The sequence below is a fragment of the Ambystoma mexicanum genome, chromosome 4p (genome assembly GCF_040938575.1).
Source record: "Ambystoma mexicanum isolate Mex_15411 chromosome 4p, UKY_AmexF1_1, whole genome shotgun sequence".
Lineage (NCBI taxonomy): Eukaryota > Metazoa > Chordata > Amphibia > Caudata > Ambystomatidae > Ambystoma > Ambystoma mexicanum.
In genome coordinates, this window is record NC_090927.1 from 95,439,986 (window position 1) to 95,460,572 (window position 20,587).

The 20,587-nt window shown below is 53.4% G+C and overlaps 1 protein-coding gene across 1 annotated transcript in view; it reads right to left on the minus strand.

The window, feature by feature from the left end:
- Nucleotides 1-20,587, minus strand: part of GPN1 (GPN-loop GTPase 1) — a 320,660-nt gene that overhangs the window by 99,449 nt on the left and 200,624 nt on the right. The window contains exon 9 of the mRNA XM_069605436.1: nucleotides 9,606-9,752. Within this exon, the coding sequence (XP_069461537.1) occupies nucleotides 9,606-9,752 (147 nt within the window). The remainder of the gene's footprint in view (nucleotides 1-9,605; nucleotides 9,753-20,587) is intronic.

Consider the following 20,587-nt stretch of genomic DNA (forward strand, 5'->3'; position numbering starts at 1 on the left):
CAGGGCCACTGGTGGTATGCGCAGACACTTTAGTTGAAAATCTACGGTGTGTACGTGGATGAGAGCATCAAGCACCCACGATCGGTGGAGATTGTCTCCCACACACTGACGAAGTTCACCAGCCGCCTGCTGGGTGGGGGCCCAATGTCCTGGCCAGTTCAATCTTGCTTGGAGGTCGACGGGACGCCTTGTAGCCCCAGACGACGACGGCAGCCACCTCTGAAGGCCTTGGAGCATCCCCTGTTGGCTTCCTGGGTCAAGGAGAAAGAGTTCTGGTGGTAAGAGGATGAGCCCCCGCCGAAACCCTTCGAAGACCTGTTAGACTTCCCTACTGAGGGACAAAAGGATGGTCGTCATGGTAGCAGAGTGCCCAGGGCACGGGCCGTCTCCATGTCCGTCTTGATAGCCTGGAGGGACTCATCCACAGCCTTCCCAAACAGGTTGCCTTCGACCAACTGCATGTCCAGGAACCTTACCTGGACCTTTTGTTTGAAGTTGGTGGCCTTGAGCCAGCCACGATGGCTAAGGCAAACCCTGTTGCCTATCTGGCGGAAGCCCATGTCTGCAATGTCCAGGGCCACTGTGATGGCGTGGTCCAATGCCACCTCGCCTTCCTGGAGGATCTCCAAAGCCTCGACCGCTTGTCATTGGGGAGGAAATCCAGGAGGGGAGCCATCTTGTAACAAAGATCCCGGCCGTATCTGGCCACGATCACTAAGGCGCTGGTAGCCTTGACCATCATCGCTGCCAAATTCATGACCTTTCTACCCATGGAATTCAATTTCTTCCCCTTGTTGTCTGGAGGTGTGGACGAAGAAGATGCCAAACTCAACGAATTGTTCCTGGTGGCCGCCAAGACCACTGAGTCGGGCGACTGTTGAGATCATAGACACTTGGGTGCAGAGTCTGGCACCCTGTACTTCTTTTGAAGTCGGTCTCTTCGCCGGGGCTGAGGCGGGGTTCCTCAGCATAGCCAGCCCCTCATCCCAAATGTCATCCAGGAATGGGACCGAAAGGTCTTCCTCTTCGCCTCCCAGTGCTGATACAAGAAGCCCTCCTTTTCCTCTGGGGTGAGCTGGAAAAGCTCTAATGCACGGGCAATCATGGAATGGAAGGATCCCACTTCGTCCAGTGGAGAAGCCCTTGACTGTGGCGATTGGGGGGTGGGTGGGGTGGTTTACGGTCGTCATCTGTGACCTTCGTGGCTGTGTCTGACTCCACCCCCCTGGGTGAGTGGGGGTGGCAACGGTTGGCATGGAGGTGCAGGATGTCTCCTCTTCTTCGCTGGTGGTTCCCCCAGTGTGAAAGGGGCTACCGGCAGCGGTGTCGTCCTACAAATCTGATACCAGCGTGTGGAGGGTCGAAAGGAGGTCCTGCGAGAGGAGGGGGGGTTGATGGGCTCAGTGCCTGTGTTATCATCCCCGTGGATGGAGTCACCGTCGTCGCCTCCGGCAGGCGTCGTCCTGATGTTTTCCTCATCATCGTCACCTTGAATGGTGTGGACGGAAAGTATCTACTCCTCGGACAACGAAATGCCCGCTCCTTGGAGTTCTTCCTGTCCCCTGCCCCCACACTTTCTTTGGGTCCTGAGGGGTCTGTCTCAGGCTGAGGTCCGGCATCCTCTTCTCCAGAGTTTTCTCAACCAGCTTAGCCGAAGCCTTCCTCCTGGGAGGAAGAGCCTCTCCGGCATTTGTCGGGGTACCCTGGCCTTAGCCCCTACTACCTTCGCAAGGGAGGCCACCACCAAATCGATGGTGGACGACGATTTAACCGGGTGCACCTGGCCCTTCATGGGTAGGCACCATACCTTGTCCAGCTTGGCCTTCATCTTCAAAGACGGGTCGGACACCTTGTCCTGTTGGCCTCCCCTTCACAGGCAGCTTGGACGCCCTGTCCTACTTGGCCTTCTCCAGTATCTCCCGCAGCTTCCCGGGGATAGCGGACTTCCTTTTGGACGAAGAGCTGGAGCGGTGGCTGAAGATCGATGCCAAAGGAGATGAACGCGCCCTGGCCGTCGCGTGAGCCACAGCGGCGACCCCGACGGAAGCAGACTCGCAGTGCTGGGCCTTGTGTTGTACCCCCATGGATGGAGCACCCTCAATGGACTTAGAAGCCCCTCAGGTTGGCTAGATCCGGAAGAGGCATGCCCCTGTGAACCACCCGGGGTAGAGGCCCTGGCCTTGAGTGACATTGCCAACCGGACGTGGCGATCCTTCATCGTGCGCATGGGGACGCCACGGCAGATTTCACAAATCATCTTTATGCGCCGGGTGTAAGCAATACAGGCACTGGGAATGCTTCTCGTCCGTGAACACAATCCGCAAACTGCAGCCAGAGCAAAGCTTGACGAGAGAAGCGCCGTCCTTCTCGTCCGACATGATTCACGCAGTGTAGGCCTGAGAACTTCTGGAAGCTTCCGAGAAGAACACTCCACAAGTTCTGCCCTTGAGGGGCTTAAAAGATGTTGATAAACGGGTCCACGTTAATCGGAAGGATAATCAATGGAGCACACGGGCTCAATTGACCGAAATTAGAGTTTTCCTATCAAAAAAGTGAAAAAACACAGAAAAGCTTCTGTGTTCCAAATTAATAGCAAAGCTTCAATAAACAAAAGCATGTACATTTTGATAAACACCAAAAGAGTTTGTATTTTATTTACATGCATATACTAGAAACCAGCGACACCACATTTCACATGGTAACAATACTAATGGGACCTATCTAGCAAACTTATTTTTCTGTAACATGTAAGCAATGCTAGTTTTTTATATTGGAGAAAATAAAGCAATCTGAAGAATCTACCAGTAATTTTAAAAGTTTTTATCTTTATATTGTGCAAGTAATTAAACACACTGGTCGATAAACTGTGATGCAAGGATTACATTAATCTGTTAGGGTTGTATCGCCCAGCTAGAATAAGATATTCAGAAGTATAATTTGATTTAGGTAATGACTGTATTGGAGGAACAAGTTACTTACCTGTAACTGTTGTTCTCCAGCATGGGTCTGGCATGGATTCACATGCTCATGAATATTCCCCATCGTCAGGCTGGGAATCCTCGGTAAAGAAAAAACCAGTATCAGTTTCGTTTCTGATCTGTCTTTCGTAGTAACAACCAATCACTGGTCTCTGCGTCATACTGACCACAGCCAATGACTGCCCTCTACCTAAGCACCGCCTCTGGCAGCCATCTTCAGATTTGGAAGCACGTGAAGTGGCAGTATGACCAAGTGAAGAGCCGCAGAGGGGTAGGCGGGAGGGTTCGCATGTGAATCCATGCTAGACCCATGCTGGAGAACAACAGTTACAGGTAAGTAACTTGTTCCTTCTCCAGCATGGGGTCTGGCATGGATTCACATGCTCATGAATAAAGAATACATAGCAGTACACACATGCACAACCACGGGAGGTGGCAAAGGCTCAACATTAGGCATTACATCAAACTCAACATTAAGCATCTTACCTCCTCACCAGGCTCACCTCAGGCGAACAGGTTGCGCAGCACTGCTTGGCCGACCCTGGACTCCTCCCTGGAATCACGATCGACGCAGTAGAATTTCATGAAGGTGTGCGTCGACCTCCACGTAGCAGCCCTGCATATGTCCAGCAGGGGCACACCAGAAAGGAACGCCGTGGTAGCTGCGATCGCTCTGGTGGAATGGGCTCTCGGACGGCCAGGCAGCGGTCGGTTTGCCAACCGATGACAGTACATGATACAGCCGGAGAGCCATCTGGAAATGGAAGCCTTCGAGAGAGCCTTCCCCTGATTGACAGGTCCAAAGTTCACAAAGAGTTGTGACGTCTTCCGAAAACACTTTGTGCGGTCCACGTAGAACTTCAGCGCTCTAGCCACATCCAGCGAGTGCAAAGTCCTCTCAGCCGGCGACGAAGGCGACGGGAAGAACACAGGCAACACCAAGGGTTCGTTGAGATGGAAGTCCGACGGTACCTTGGGCATGAAGGAGGGGTGCGTCCTGAGCACTACCCTTGTGTCGTGAAAAGTCAAGTACGTGGCCTTGCAGGAAAGGGCCTGGATCTCTCCCACCCGTCGTGCGGAGGTGATGGCCACAAGAAACGCTGTTTTCCACGACAGAAACTTCAACGGGGCCGAGTGCAGAGGCTCGAACGGAGGTCCCATGAGCTTGGTCAGCACCACGTTGAGCTCCCACGCCGGGGCCGGCGCCTTCACCGGCGGGAACGATCTGAACAGTCCCTTCATGAACTCTTTCACCAGACGATGAGACCACAGGGACGTCCGGCCTGTGGTTCTGGTGTATCGGGAGATTGCAGCAAGATGAATCTTGACGGACGCGTGTGCCAGTCCAGCTTTGGCCAGCGTCAGCAGGTACGGCAGTACCTGGGGAGCCGTAATCCGTAGAGGGTTAATCTTCTGTGCGTGGCACCAGACAGAGAACCTCTTCCATTTGTGTCCGTAGCATTTAAGAGTCGAGGACGCCCTGGCCTTTGCAAGAACCTCTCTGCAGTCGGCCGGTATGTCGTATCCTCCAAACTCTAGCGCTGCAGGAGCCAGGCCTGCAAGTTCAGCGATTTCGGGTCGTGGTGGAGGATGGCGCCTCCTTCCCTGGAGAGTAGATCCGCGTCCACCGGCAGCTTGATTGGCGGGGACGCTGACAAGTCCAGAAGGTCCGGGAACCATATCTGCCTCGGCCACGCAGGTGCGACGAGGATCATCCTGCACCGTGACCTCTTGAGCTGGTTGACGAGCCGGATTAGCAGTGGCAAAGGAGGGAACGCGTAGAGGAACAGGCCCTCCCAGGGGAACGAGAAAGCATCGCCCATGCTCCTCGCCTGGGGAAACCTGCTGGCGAACCTCCGGCACTTGGAGTTCGTCGCCGTCGCGAACAGGTCAATCTGGGGTGTGCCCCACCGTCGGAAGAGGCGATCCACTAGATCCTGCCGTAGTTCCCACTCGTGGCACGAGCGCAGCTCCCTGCTGAGTGAGTCGGCGATGGTGTTTTTTTATCCCTGCCAGATGAAACGGCACCAGAAACATCCTTTGGGCGACTGCCCAATGCCACAGGTCCTGCGCCTCCTTGGACAGTGCTGGGGACCTGGTTCCGCCCTGTTTCTTGATGTAAAACATGGTGGTGTTGTCGGTGAAGATCCTCACCACCTTGCCCTTGAGGGACGGAAGGAAGGACCTGAGGGCCCAGAACACTGCACGGAGCTCCAGGACGTTGATATGGAGGGACTTCTCCGTCGGGAGCCAGAGGCCTCTCGCGTGCAGATTTTCGGTGTGCGCTCCCCACCCTTCCAGGGAGGCATCCGTGGTCACTGTCTCCTGGTGGTCTGGGGTCTGGAAGTCCATGCCCGCCGTCAGATGCGCGCGGTTGCCCCACCACCGGACCACTCGGCGGAAACTCTCGTCGAGTGTGATCTCCTCGAAGCCGCCCGTCGTTTGGATCCAGCGCGCGTCCAGGAACTCCTGCAACGGGCGCATCCGGAGCCTGCACATGGGAATGAGGTAGATGCAAGAAGACATCATTCCGAGGAGGGACTTGATGGACCTCACCTTGGCCGCGTCGGAAACCAACATCCGCTGTACCTTGCCCAGGATGGACCTGGTCCTTTCCTCCGACGGGGAGGCCAGAAGGGACACTGTGTCGAGCTTCGCTCCCAGAAACAGTGCGTTTTGCGCGGGTACCAGGTGGGACTTGGCATAGTTCACGGAGAATCCCAGGTTCGTGAGAAGTTGGACGGTCCTTGCCGTGTGCTCCAGGGCGAGCTCCCTCGTCTTGGCTCGGATGAGCCAGTCGTCCAGGTAGGGGTAGACGTGGATCCCCTCAGGCGCCGCCACCGGTGCAAGGCACTTGGTAAATACCCTGGGTGCCGACCGTAGTCCGAAGGGGAGGGCTTTGAACTGGTAGTGACGCCCTTTGACCACAAACCTGAGGAATTTTCGGTGCCCCTTTAGGATGGGAATGTGGAAGTAGGCATCCTCCAAATCCAACGACGACAGGAAGTCTCCTTCCTCCAGCTGCCCCAGGACGTGCTGGAGGGTGACCATCCGGAACTTTTGCGCCTTGATGAACTTGTTCAGACGTCGCAGGTCTAGGATGGGGCGCCATCCTCCCGTCTTCTTCTTCACGAGGAAGTATCTCGAGTAAACTCCGGAGCCCCAAAGCCTCTTTGGGACGAGTTCGATGACGCCCTTCCTGAGCATCGCCTTTACCTCCAGGAGAAGCTGAGGGACGTGAAGCTCTTTCCTGGCCACGGGGGGGGACGCGCGGGCACCTCCTTTGAAACTCGAGCGTGTGGCCCCGGGCTAAGGCGTCCAGCACCCAACGGTCGGTGGAGATGGACTCCCACACGCTGACGAAGCTCGCCAGCCGGCCTCCCACCGGGGTGCTTCGGTGGGGGCCCGACCCCACGGCCGGTTCAATCCTGTTTCGACGAGGCTTTGCCGCCTTGACCTCCTTGGCGACGACGGCGGGGTCCGCCAGACTTGCCTCGTCCTCTGTAGGCCTCCTGAGACGACGAGCGGGCCGCTTGACGGTAGGTGGAGAAACCGCCGCCGGAACCTTTTGGAGGCGCCCTTGCCTCCGCTGCTCCGAAAGGGCGTCCGTCGTTGCTGCAGAACCCCAAGGGCCCGGGCCGTCTCAGTGTCCGCTTTAATGGCCTGAAGGGAATTGTCCACTGTTTTCCCAAACAGGTTGTTCCCATCGAACGGCATGTCCAGGACTCTGGTCTGTACGTCTTGACGGAAGTCCGTAGCCTTGAGCCATCCACGCCGCCTAAGGCACACGCCGTTGCCAAACTGGCGAAACCCAGTGTCGGCGATGTCCGTCGCAATAGTGATGGCGTGGTCCGACGCCACCTCGCCTTCCTGTAGGATCTCCAGGGCATCCGCCCTCTTGTCGTCCGGTAGGAAGTCCAGCAGGGGAGCCAGTTTGTACCATAGCTCCCTGTCGTAGCGGGCCACGATAGCCAAGGCGTTGGCCGCTTTAATCGTCGTCGCTGCAGACGAGATGACCCTGCGTCCCATAGCGTCCAATTTCCCTTTCCCTCGCCGTCCGGTGGGGAAGTCGATGTGGAGGCTGCACCCCCCCCCCCGCTTTTTTCCTGGCCGCCGCGGAGACGACGGAGTCCGGGGTAGGCTGCGCCCGAAGGCACAGGGGGGCCGCGTCCGGGACCCGGTACTTTTTCTCGTACCGGTCTCTTCTAGCTGGCGTCGTGGAAGGGTTCTTGAGGAGGGCGAGGCCCTCATCCCAAATGTCGTCCAGTAGAGGCACCGCAAGGACCGTCTTCCTCTTGGCCTAAGGAATCCTTCCTGTTTCTTCTCCTCAGGGCAGAGTTGGAAAAGCTCGGATGCCCTGGCGATCATGGAGTGGAACGATCCAATCTCGTCGGGCGGAGAAACCCTGGTGGGAGGTGACGACGGTAGATCCTCGTCGTATACCTCGTCGTCCGTACCCGTCGCTGCCGTGTCAGTCCCCGTATCATCCCCTCGGGTGGACGGGGAGGAGGACTGGACGGGGCGCGACGGCTGAAAAGGAGGTGGAGGGTGAATCCTTCTTTTCTTGGGCGGGGGAACACCAGAAGGTCCCAGTTCAGGATCCCCGACGGGAGAGGTTCCTCCGTCGGCAACGGTAGTCTCGTCCTTATCTCTGAACATAAGGACTGTATAGCCAACAAAATGGCCGAGTTGTCTTGCGGCACTGGCAGAGGGGAATCCGACGGGCGATCAGGAGCCCCGTCGGCACCCTCGACGATGTCGTCGTCACCTGCGTCGGAAACCATCCCGACGGGCCGGTCTTCTTCCACGCCAAGGCCGTGGCTTAAGACCTCAATCAGCTCTTCCTCTGAGGTTGAGGCCGAATCTACGACGACGCCCTGCCCCCCCTTTTTCTTCCCCGCCGGGGGTTTCACGGGGGTCCTATCGATGGGCACAAAAGAGGACTCCCTCCGAGGTGGCAGGGAGACTCTGAGCCCCGAGGTCGCCACCACTGGTGTAGCCTCCACAGGCTGAGCCAGGGCCGCCGCGACAGTATCGATAGAGGGCTTGGCCGGATGGATTAAGGCCTTCACCACCTTAGGTGCGCTCACCGCCTTATCCTGGGGGGGCGGGGGGGGACACTGCCTCGCTCCCCCTCCGATGGGGCCTTCGAGCTCGACCGGGGCCTCTCCAGGAGCTTCGCCGGGTGCTCGCCCTTCCTCTTACCCAACCCAGAGCGTTGGCTCGTGGCTGAAGGTGCCGGGGAGGGTGCGCCCTGCCTGGCACCCGTAGAGCCCGACCGTTCGGCGCACCCGGTGCCAGCGGACTCGCGGTGCTTGGCCTTATGTTGGACCCCCGTCGCCGGGGCGTCCTCAAAGGTCTTAGAAGACCGCTCGGATTTCTTCCTCTTCTTCTCGCCTGACGGGCTCTTCCCTTCCAGCCAGTTGGCGAGACGTTGGTGGCGGTCCTTCATGGTCAGTTACGACATATTGCCGCAAAACGCACAGTCCTTCTCCACGTGCGTCTTGTCCTCATGTAAGCAGTAGACACAACAGGAGTGTTCGTCCTCTTTAAAGACGTTCTGCAGCTGGCATCCAGGGCAGACCCTGAACAGCTTTCCGGGCGTCGAGCTTCCCTTCTCCTGGGCCATGTCCGGGCCTGAGAAACTTCTGGAGTCCTCCAAAAGCGTAGCTCGACGAAATCTTCACCCTTGAGGGGCGCAGACGAATCCGACACGGGTCCCCGTTGATCGGATGGAGAGTCGGTGGAGCTTGAGGCTCTTTTGACCGAAAAAACAAAGTTTTTGAGAAAAAACGTGAAAAAATAGCACTAACGCTCGAGAGCAATAGCACGAGGATCCCAACACATGAACGTGCGGTAAAAATCTGAAGATGGCTGCCAGAGGCGGTGCTTAGGTAGAGGGCAGTCATTGGCTGTGGTCAGTATGACGCAGAGACCAGTGATTGGTTGTTACTACGAAAGACAGATCAGAAACGAAACTGATACTGGTTTTTTCTTTACCGAGGATTCCCAGCCTGACGACGGGGAATATTCATGAGCATGTGAATCCATGCCAGACCCCCATGCTGGAGAACATTAGTATTTCATAGGCATGTACATTTTTACACACACAGCAATAATTCAAGTTACAAGCTACTAGCCAACCATAAAAAGTAACTTGCCACCTCAATTTCGATCCATACACAGCACACCATTTCTTACTAGCCAACAGTCAAATATCACGAGCCATTGACTAGCGGCGAGTGCATATTTTGCACACAGATATTGTAGCGATTTCCCCAGCATAGCATAAGGGGACCACATTTGAATTTACTTTAATAAACCAAATATTGACTCCCAATAAAGCCAGTTTCTTGCCTCACAATTCCGGGGTGGGTTTGTATACCGAGGGTGTTAAATCATAGGGTGACACTTGGCTAGATTAAAAATATTCACATTAATTCAGACAGTAGGAATCATAAAACTGCTTAGCCAAAGAATCTGATAAACGTATGTGTACACCTAGGTAGACGTAGCAGCATCATTTTATAAATTCACTCATACAGGATATAAAATTACTATTATCCAGAACCTTTTCACAGATACAAAAGCAATGAAGAATTGAATGACGCGATCACGAGAACTTACCCTGAGTGAACTGTAAAACTCATCGAGGACCAGGCTCATGGAGCGCGTCAGGTTACTAACGTAGCTAGTCTCCTGATTCAGAGCATCTTGGAAGGTTTCAAAATCGGTCATCCACTCCACTGCAAAACTGTGATCAATTATATCCGTCTGTAATTCACATGAAAAGAGAGTTGGCCTCTGCTGTAGATGGGCATGGAGCACACAGGAGAGTATTGCATGCGTTAGGGCGACCTAGCCAGACAACTATAGTATTCTTACTGAAATATAGATAGATTTAAAAAAATTAACAACAAATTCTTATGCTAAACGAAAATTGCAATCGTAGAAATTAAAATATGGTAGTTACTCACCAGTAAGAACAGTGCTCTACCAAGGGTATCTGCCACAAGATTCAGGAGATTGAAATAGTTCCTGTTAGGCCTGATCAAGAACAAGTTACTCTCTTACCTGGTAACGTTCTTTCGATGGGATGGTCCGACGACGTATTCCATATCTATGACAGTAATCACCACAGGTGTGCTGCTTCGTAAAACTTTCGGCGTCTGCGTCAATGACGTCGATACGCTGTCCTCGAGGGCCTCCGTCGAGCCGATGTTATAAGTAGGACGCACAACGACCATAGCCTCAGTTCTAGTTTTTTCCCCCAGAACGTGTGGCACCAAACTACTGCCAGTATGACCACAGAAAGCCTTGCGGAAACGTAAGCTGCAATCGCATAAGAAATTCTATAGCGGGGTAGGTAGGGAGGGAGCGATATGGAATACGTCGGACCATCCCATCGAAAGAATGTTACCAGGTAAGAGAGTAACTTGTTCTTCGAGGGGATTGGGTCCTCCGACGTATTCCATATCTATGACAGACTCCCAAAGCAGTACCAACGTATGGAGGAGGGAAAAAGAATTTAGAAGGTAGAAATTTAGAATGTCTAATCAAATTGCAGAGTAAAGGACCGCCTTGCCAAAGGCCAGATCCTGCCCATGGATGGAATCTAGGGAGTAGTGTCGTAGAAAAGTATGGACCTAAGCCCAAGTGGCTGCTTCACAGATGTTTTGAATAGGACGCCCCTCTGCAGGGCAGTAGAGGCGGCCATACCCCTAGTAAAATGGGCCCGTAAGCCAACCGGAGGGTCCTTATCCGCCAAGCGGTAACATTCACAAATTGGCAAGATAATCCATCTAACAGCTTGTCCCATACGCCTTCCAGCGTAACCTATAAAGAGATTATCATCCACTCTGACCCTGGACATGCGTGAAATATAGAAACTTAAAGTTCTCCTAGGATCCAACCTATGGATGCGCAGGAGGATAAAATGCCGGAAGAATGACCTTCTGGCTTAAATGAAATTTCAAGACAACTTTTGGAAGAAAGGAAGGACGAACTCGAAGGACAACCCTGTCCTTATGCAACACAGTGAAGGGTGGCTTAACTGAAAGTGCCTGCAACTAACTCACTCTGCGAACGGAAGTGACCGCAACTAAAAATACAGTTTTAAGGGTTAACGGTCTCAGAGGACAAGAATGCAAAGGCTCAAATAGAGCACCCATTAGGAATTTTAGAACAAGGTTCAAATCCCAACCAGGCACCTGGAAAGGTGATGGCAGAAACACATTAGTGAGCCCTTTGAGAAACTGGGAAATTAAAAGGAATTTTGAAATAAGAATACTCCTCCGACGAGCGCTTAAATATGGACAGCGCCGCCAGGTAACCTTTAATGGTACCCACTTGCAGGACCTTGTGGGCTAACGAAAGCAAAAAAGACAGAACCACAAGAATGTCACATGAAAAAGGATCCACATTCTTAACCCTGCACCAGTCGCAGAACTTTCTCCAACGGCAACGGTACAGGGACTTGGTTGCAGGCCGTCTGGCTGAAAGCAATACCTCCATCACGTCTTCAGGGAGGCCCCAATCCTTATACCTCAACCTTTCAGAAGCCAAGCGTGAAGGTTGAGGGATCTGACCTCTGGATGTAGAACCTGACCCCCCCCCCCCCCCCGTGAGAGTAGATCGTCTTGGTAGGGAAGACGACGTGGAGGGCAGATGGACAAGTCAAGAAGGTCCGGGTACCACGTTCTCTGGGCCCATGCCGGAGCAATGAGGATAATCCGGGAACCGAACCTCCGTAACCTCTGCAGCACTTGCAGGATGACGGGGCTGGAGGAAACGTGTACAACAGTGGGAAGGACCACTCCACCACTAACGCGTCCCCTAAGGCTCCTCTTGGAGGAAATTCCCACAAGCATAACTTTTCGCACTTCCGGTTGACACTGGAGGCGAAGAGATCCACTTGTGGGGTCCCCCAAAGGGCGAAGATCTGCAGGAGAATCTCCTGAGCCAGCTCCCACTCGTGAGAGATCGCACTCTGCCTGCTCAGAGCGTCCGCCGTCTCGTTTTCGTCTCCGGCCAGATGAACTGCCGAGATCGAAATTTCCTGCTGGATGGCCCAGAACCAGAGCTGCATCGCCTCCCTGCACAGATGAAGTGACCTTGCCCCCCGGCGCCCTTTTTGTTGAGGTAGTGCTTGGCCACTGTGTTGTCTGTCAGAATCAGGACATTCTTTCCTCGCACAGTCGGCAGAAAAGCCTTCAGGGCAAGCCTGACGGCCCTCAGCTCAAACAGATTGATATGGAGACTGGACTCCGACGACCAACGACCGCTGACTGTCAACACATTGGCATGAACTCCCCATCCCGTGAGGGATGCGTCCATCACGATCGTCACCTCCGGCAGGGTAGCCAAAATGGAGCCCACCCTCATCAGATTGCCTTCGACGGCCCACCACAGAAGGTCCTTGGTGACCGAGGGCGGCACCTGAACGGGGTCCGACATCCTGCCGGAGGACTGTGACCACTGCATCTTGAGACCCCATTGCAGAGAGCTCCTCCGCAACCTGGCCTCTGGCACCAGAAGAATGCAGTAGCCATGAGGCCGAGCAACCTCTGGAACTCGAACGCCGGGAGACTCTGGGCGTGTTGAAACTTGTGCACCATCTGCTGAATGTGATGAGCCCTCACCTGGGGAGGAAAACACTGCCCCAGGGACGTGTCGAGCACTGCTCCGATGTACTGGATCCGCTGAGTTGGCGTCAAGTGGGATTTCTTTAAATTGAGGGAGAAGACAAGCTTGTGAAGGGAGTGGCAGGTGACGGACAGATGATCCAGGACTTGCTCGGGAGAGCGCGCCCTGAGCAACCAATCATTCAGGTAGGGGTAGACTTGAATCCCCCCTTTCCTGAGATACGCTGCCGCCACCACCACCACCACCATGAGATTGGTGAAGACCCTCGGGGCGGAGGTCAATCCGAACGGCAGGAACCGAAACTGAAAGTACGGGTCGGCAACCGCAAACCTCAGGTACTTCTTGTCCCCTCCATTGCTGTCCCCTAGGACAAAAAGGCGGAGGTTGGCAAACTGCAGCGCTCAACCACTTCGCTGCAGCTTTGGATGTCTGCAACCTCTCAAGGCTCTCGTCAGCCTTGCGGGCAAAAAGATGTTCACCATCAAAGGGCATGTTGAGGAGCCGGGCTTGCACATCCGGAGCAAACCCCGACTTCCGCAACCACGCAAACCTGCGTATTATGGTGCTCGCCGCCATGGACCGGCTGACACAATCTGCCATGTCCAGACCCGACTGAATGGACTCACACATGGCATCCTTGCCATCCTGCACAATAGCAAGAAAACCATCCCGTTCCTCCCCTTTGGGAATATGATCAGCCGCTAACGAAATATAGTTCCACAGAGTGTGCGTGAAATGTGACAAGACACACAGAGTTGGCTGCCTGTAAAGCCATACCCCCTGAAGAAAACACTTTCTTCGCCCAGCCATCAAAACGCTTGTCGTCCCTATCAGGAGGAATGGTAGGGTATGACGCCTGCTTTGCTGGGGCCTTAGCCGCCTGCACCACCTAACTCTCCGGAGTGGGGTGCCTGGTCAAGTAGCAGGAGGGGTCGCTAGTGGCTGGGCGATATTTTCAGGGCAAAGACTTGCTCATTGCCGGGAGACTCTCCGGAGCAGTCCAAGCTGCTGCCACCCTTCTCTGCAGTGCCATATGGAATGGCAGCACCGGGTCAGTTGGTGGACCTTGGTCGAGGATATCCGTCAGGTCACCCTGCAGAAAATCCACTGGTGGCGCCAACCACCCCAAGTATTCCGTGACCCTCGACATAAGGCGCTGGTACGAGGACTCGGAATGGGTGCCAGGCTCAGGCCTACAGAACTCCACCTGCGGAGAGGTGTCCAGATCACTGGCGTCATGTAACGACTGACGCAGGTCTTCAATCTGGCTATGACCAGACAAAATCTCGTCAGGTACCTCCTCAGGAACCATACCTTCCTCAGACCCTTCATCCACCTCAGAAATATAATCCAGAGGCTGGAATGAGGGCACATAAAAAGGGACAGGCATTTTTAGCCTTGGCCAGAGCCTTTATAGGGGGTTCCCCCGTGCCACGGGGTACTTCCGACAAAGCAGCCTCGAAAGGCGTCGATGGAATCGGCGACGGCTTCGACACAGTCCTTGAGGTTGGAGCCCTGAGCGTGTCCTTCGACAGCTGGGCGCCGATGGCGTTGACGGCTGCCTCAGTGACGGAGCCTCGAGAGTCCCTCGATGACCTTGGTGCCGAAGTCTTCTTCGAAGACCTCACAGGCTCCGACAGCCTCGAGGGCGTTGAGGACCTGGAACGGGCATGTCGAGAGCGACCATCCTTGTCCGACCGGGACCTTGAAGGTGCCCGGTGATCGCGACGACCGCTCAAGCCCGAAGGCGTGCGAATAGCATCTCTAACGCAGTCACGGCTGGCGTCTTTCGACAGTGCGGACAGACCGGAGCCCTGTAACTGAAAAAAAATCATCAACATCTCCTGCCGAAATTAATCCCATTCCGCAGGAGTGGAATGCTTGTTGGGACAAGCTACCCGCCGATGGGCGGAGTCCTCGGACGGGGAAGGTGACTGATGCTGGCGCTTCCGTGAGTGCCTCGAAGAGGCAGAGGAATGGCGGGACTTACTCCTGGACCGAGACCCCCCCAGACTTACTCTGACAATGCAGAGAGTCACCCCTCAAATCGTCCGTCGAAAGCCCAGTGGATCTCGACTTCCGGGGCTTGGCCACCTTACCTACAGACCTCTATAGCTAAAACAAACTGAGATTGGTCTGAGCCCAGCTGAAGGAGACAAATTGTTTAAAAGGGAGTCTGAGCCCGGAAGAGAGGGATCCAAATAAAAGATTGTGGTAAGGAACGGCATCTGAGCCTGGCTTGAGGGGGATCCAGGTTGACGAGCGAATCACCAGACTTGAATATTTGGGAAGGAATTTGTTGTTTTTGGTACATCAGGCCCTCTGAATCAAGAGACTCGAATGTAAGACTTTGGCACATAAGGCTCTGTTGTTGATAAAGGAACTGTGTCCTTGTGCCGAAGAAGCCCAAGAGTGTGCTATGCTCGAGTGAACCACCTTGTACGGTGCTGAAAACACGGGGAAGGGAGGCCAACGGCCTGAACATCCTGACTTATCATTCTGTGAACACTTTTCTTTTTCATGAATTTTACCCCCCGCTATTTGTAATTTAGCAGTAAGGATTGGCAATAGGTTTTTAGTGTAGGCCCTTTTATTTTGACAAGACTCCACTAGGACTGCATTATTATTTTGACGGTCGTAGCTTGCTCCCATTTAGAGTAAGCGTGGTGGTGTAGTATGATGGGTTATATGCTCTTTCAGACATTCACTGCATTCCAAACCATACTATATACGTCATGCAATTCTATGCGCACCAGACCTTTCCATGCACCCCAGTCTGCTCCATACACTTGGTCTGCTCCACGCACTCATGTATTCCAGCCCGCCCTGCGCGCTCCAGTCCGCACGCGCGCTCCAGTCCATTCCACGCATGCACTCTTCTCTGCTCCAGGCACTCGTCCCCTCTTTACACTCATCTGCTCTGTACACTCGCCCGCTCTGTACACTCGCCCGCTCTGTACATTCATCTGCTCAAGCGATCTAAACACTCTCCGCACTTCCGTATTCATCCGCTATCCACACTCATGCGCTCTACTTGCTTCTCTTGGGATACGTGCAGATACGACCTGGAACCGTCACATGCTCTACATACTCATCCGCTCCAACATACTCATCTGTTCTACACACTCATCCGGTTTACACTCATCCATTCTGCACATTCATCTGTTTTACGCACTCCTGTGTTATATTCGCATCTCTGTATTTATGCAGCCAGTGCTACACGCTCATCCGCTCTACACACCCAGCCGCTCTACACACTTATCAGCTTAACATGTTTATCCGTTCTACACACTCATCCGATCTACATATTCATTCGATTTCCACACTTATTCAAGCTATATAGTTCTGTTCTTCCAGTCATGTATTCTTCCACTCAGCGCATTCATCTGTTCCACCTGCTTCATCCATTCTAATTATCTCATCCACGCCATTCATTTCGTTCACCCCTCATGCATTCTGTCCATTTCAGCAGTTTGAATCTCTTTACCGTTTCCGTATGATTTACTCATATTTACCATTTCACTGCTTTGATCCACTTTATTCGTTTAATTCTGTTTGTCCTTCTAGTTTATATTAGGGGTTATTAGCTGTCAATTTCTTGCATCAGTTAGTTTGTTGGGTTGGTGTCATTGAGTTGCTGTTAGTCTGTTTGGGTTAGTTTGGTAGGGGTTGGTTTTAGGGGAAGAGCCAAATTATCAGCAGTTTGTGGAAAGATGTTAAATCCTCAGTTAGGCGGATGTGGGGTGGGAGTGAGTTCCATAGGGTGGGGGCCAAGGCTGAGAATGATGATCCGCCTAACCTGACTGAGTTTGTCTTCGGTATGACTAGGAGGCCGGCTGAGCTTGATCTTAGGGTGCGTGGGGGGTGATCGGGTTTTAGCTTGTCTTGAAAATATTGAGGTCCAGATTTATGCAGTGATCGATGGGAGATGCGTAAGGTTTTGACAGTCACCCTTCGGGCTACTGGAAGCCAGTGCAGCGTCTTAAGGGCTGGGGAGAGGTGGTCTCTTGGGCCAAGTGCAAGTAGCAATTTGGCTGCCGCGTTTTGTGCCCTTTGTAGTTTATTCAGTTGGTACGCGTGGAGTCTGTTGGGAAAGGAGAGGTATGGAAAGATGCGCCTAAGGGTTTTAAGGTGGTAGTGGCAGGACTTTGAGATGTTGTTGACTTGGTGCGAGAGTGTTAGGTCAGAGTCAAGGGTGCATCCAAGATTTTTCACTGATTTGGAGAGGGTCAGTGAGTTACCCATGGCGGATGGCCATGGTAGTGGGTGTGGAAGAAGTTCGGTGTTGCCAGATACCATGATTTCCGTTTTGGAGGGGTTTAACAGGAGGTGGCTTTGCGTCATCCAGAGTTCTATGTCAATGAGGCAGGAGGCCAGGTCAGGTCGGGAGTTGGGTTTTGAGTTCAGGAGTTTTAGAATTAGTTGTGTCGTCGGCGTAGTTGTAGCACAGGAAGTTGTGTGAACGAATTATTGGTGGGAGGGTGATAAAGTAGAGATTGAACAGGAGGGCGGAAAGGCATGCTCCATGTGGGACTCCCGTGTCGACTGGTCAGGCTTGGGAGGTATAGGAGGAGAGTATTGTTATTTGGTACCTATCTTTGAGGAATGAAGCTATCCATTTAAGATCGGTTCCACGAATTCCTAGGGAGTGGAGGTGGTCCAAGAGGATTGAGTGATTGATCGTGTCAAAGGTGGCAGATAGGTCGAGAAGGATTAGTGCGGCGCATCCCACAGAGTCTGCCGTCATTTTAAGGTCATCCCAGATTGAGGTTAGGGTGGTTTCAGTTCCGTGACAGGCTCTGTAACCTGATTGAGCGGGGTCTAGGAGAATGTTGGCTTCGACAAAGGCATTTAGTTGGGAGTAGGCGGTTCGGTCAATGAGTTTGGCAAGGAACCTGATGTTTGAGATGGGGCGGTAGTTTTTGGGCTCGAGAGGGTCGAGCGAAGGTTTTTTAATTAGAGGTTTCACATGAACCGTTTTGAATGCGTCAGGAAAGATACCAGAGGAAAGGGAGGCATTTATGATGGATCTTGCGTGTTCTCCTGCACAGGTGGAAGCGAACATTTCTTTGAGGGTTGTGGCTGGGCAAGGGTCCAGCGGTGAGCTAGATGGTTTGCGGGCAGATTAAAGTTTTAGAAATTGCTCAGGTGATATTTGACTAAAGGATTCGAACGTTGGTTGCGTAGTGGTTGCCGCTGGTGGGCTGGCCGGTACGGGCAGAGAATTGTCTGGTGGATGTAAGAGAATGGGGAAATTGGGATGACAATGGTGTGGGAAACAGCGACATCCTCATTTCAGAGGATTCACGAAGAAAGCGTGAAAGGGCCCTGATTGAAAACAGACTCTGTGAGGAATTGTGCGCTAGGAGGGTGAGGCTCACCAGCAGGGGTGAGGATCGAGAGGCTCTCTTGGAAGAAATGCGGGAGAAGAGGCAGACCCTGCACAGAGTCCTTATTGGGGAGGTGGTTAAAAAGATGAGGTATATGCAGCAGAGGTATTATGAAGGGGGGGGGGGAATAGGGTTGGGAACCTGTTGGCACATAGAACTAGAGGTTGTAGGATGGAGAGGAGGGTGGGAGGTATCCGGGATAGAGGGGTGAGGATGTGTAAAGAGGGGATGGATGTAGCAGAATGCTTCGCAGACTTATAAGGAATTATACACCAAAAGTCTATAGAAGACATCCGCAATTACCTGGAGAGATGCCCTCTCCCCGAGCTCATAGCGTCTGAGCTTGAAGCTCTGGAAGGCGCGATAATCGGAAGAAGAGGTGGGGGAAGCCATCAAAAGGCTGAGGACGGGGAATGCCCCGGGAAGCAATGGCTTCAGGGCCGATTTCTTTAAACAATATCAATCCATCCTGGTGAAATCAATGGCCAAATTGTTTAACCAAATCAGGGGGCGGGATACAATACCATTCCTCCAGGCTCTAATTGCTGCGATACCTAAAGCTGGCAAGGATACGACGGAACGTGGATCATATAGGCCGATCTCCCTCCTAAACGTGGATGCAAAGATCTTCGCCAGGATTCTGGCATTGCGCTTAGAGAGATATCTTCCCCCGGTTGGTCCACCCCGACCAAGCGGGATTCGTATTGAACAGGCAGGGGGCAGACAGCATGCGAAAGACCATCCACGTACTGAACTAGAGGGTAGTCTGGGAGGAGGGGGCCCTTCTGTTGGCTTTGGAAGCCGAAAAGACCTTCGACAGGGTGAGTTGGGCCTGTATTGGGGGTGGGGGGTTGGGGTTAGGGGATGGGGGGAGTGAGTCCTTGAGTCCCTGGGGATGTGCCCGAGATGGTTGGGCTGGATGTGGGTCTTGTACTCTAGCCCTCAGCAAAGGTAGTTGTGAATGGCAATGAGTCAGGGTCATTTCCATTGGGGAGAGGTACGAGACAGGGTTGCCCCCTGTCCCCCGATCATCTACGGACTGGTTATGGAGCCCTGGGCGGCGTCCATTCGAGAGGATGGAGGGATCAGTGGGGAACACACATTGCAAGATCAGCCTGTTTGCGGATGACGCGTTACTCTGTCACCAACCCATCCTAGTCGGTGCCATGTGTCCTGAGCAGTCTGAAAGGTATGGTGACCTGTCGGGGTATAAAATTAATCTGGGGAAGTCGTTGGCGTTCATAGCAGGCAACCTGTCAGATGCTGAAGGGAAGTATGTAGAGGGGCTCCCATTCCGAATACAGAGAGATCGGTTCTGCGATCTTGGGGTACAGGTGACACAGGACTCCAGAGATCTTTTTCCTAGTAACTTCCTTTCCCTGTGGGCCGCTGTAAAGAGACATTGAACAGTGTCCAGGGTCGGGTCTCTCATGGATGGCAACGTCTCAACTCAGTGAAAATGGTAATCCTTCCCAAATTCCTATTTTAGTTTCAGATGCTTCCAACACAGATACCCAAAACGTTTCTGGTGGAGGTTAGGCGGGCCCTACTGCACCATCTCTGGGCGGGCAAAAAGCACAGAATCTCTTATGAGGTATTGACAAGGCCAAAGGAGGAAAGGGGGGAGTCTGGTTCCCAGACCTAGAGATATACTACAGGGCCTCTCAGTTAAGAATTCTGGTTGATCACTTCACTCCGGACACAGGGAAACAATGGGTGGCGATGGACACATATCCCAGGGAGGGTTCTGCGAATATAGATGGCTCACAACATGGCCCTGTCCTTTGAGCTGCATCTGGGCTCCCTCGCTTAGAGATGGCATAGAGGAACCACTTGCGTTCCAACAGTGGTACGAGGCTGGTCCGAGTAGGGCGAGTCGGTTGTAGGAACTTGCACGTCCTTAAAGGAGCTGGAGGAGGCCCTAGGCATGGACAACCTCTCGCCCTTTTGTTATCTGCAACTAAAGGGGGCCCTTACCGAAGACAGATGGGGGTGGGAATACTCTAGGAGGGAACTAATAGATTTCGTAAGGTGTTTGATCTCGCACAAGGGGTCCAAGGGTGTAATATCCAGACTCTATAGGCTCCAGCTGCTGGTGGCCTAGGGGGACTCTCCGTCCGCAAAGGTGCACTGGGGAAAGACCTAGGTGAGAACATGGATGATAGGAGATGGATTGTCATGTGCAGACAGGCCAACCGCTCGACTGCCTCACTCCAATACCGCCACCAGGCCTTGAAACTGCTGCATGGATGGCATTACCCCCCGTCCCCCACAAAGGATAGCCCGGATGAGGGAGGGATACGATCCACACTGTTGGAAGTGTTGTATTGCAAAAGGGAACTATGTGCACGTGGTGGAAGTGTCCAGTGGTGCAATTGTACTGTGCAAAAGTCTTATCCAGGATAAAGGGGGTTGATGAAATAGTAAGGACCTTGTCTCCCTGGCTTCTTTTTGGGGAGAAGGGCGACCTTGTTGAGACACATGACCATATGCTCCAGGTCATGCTGGTGGCGGCTAGATCCTGCCTGGCCCAAAAATGGAAAACTCCACGAATGCCTGGGGAAAAAAGAGTAG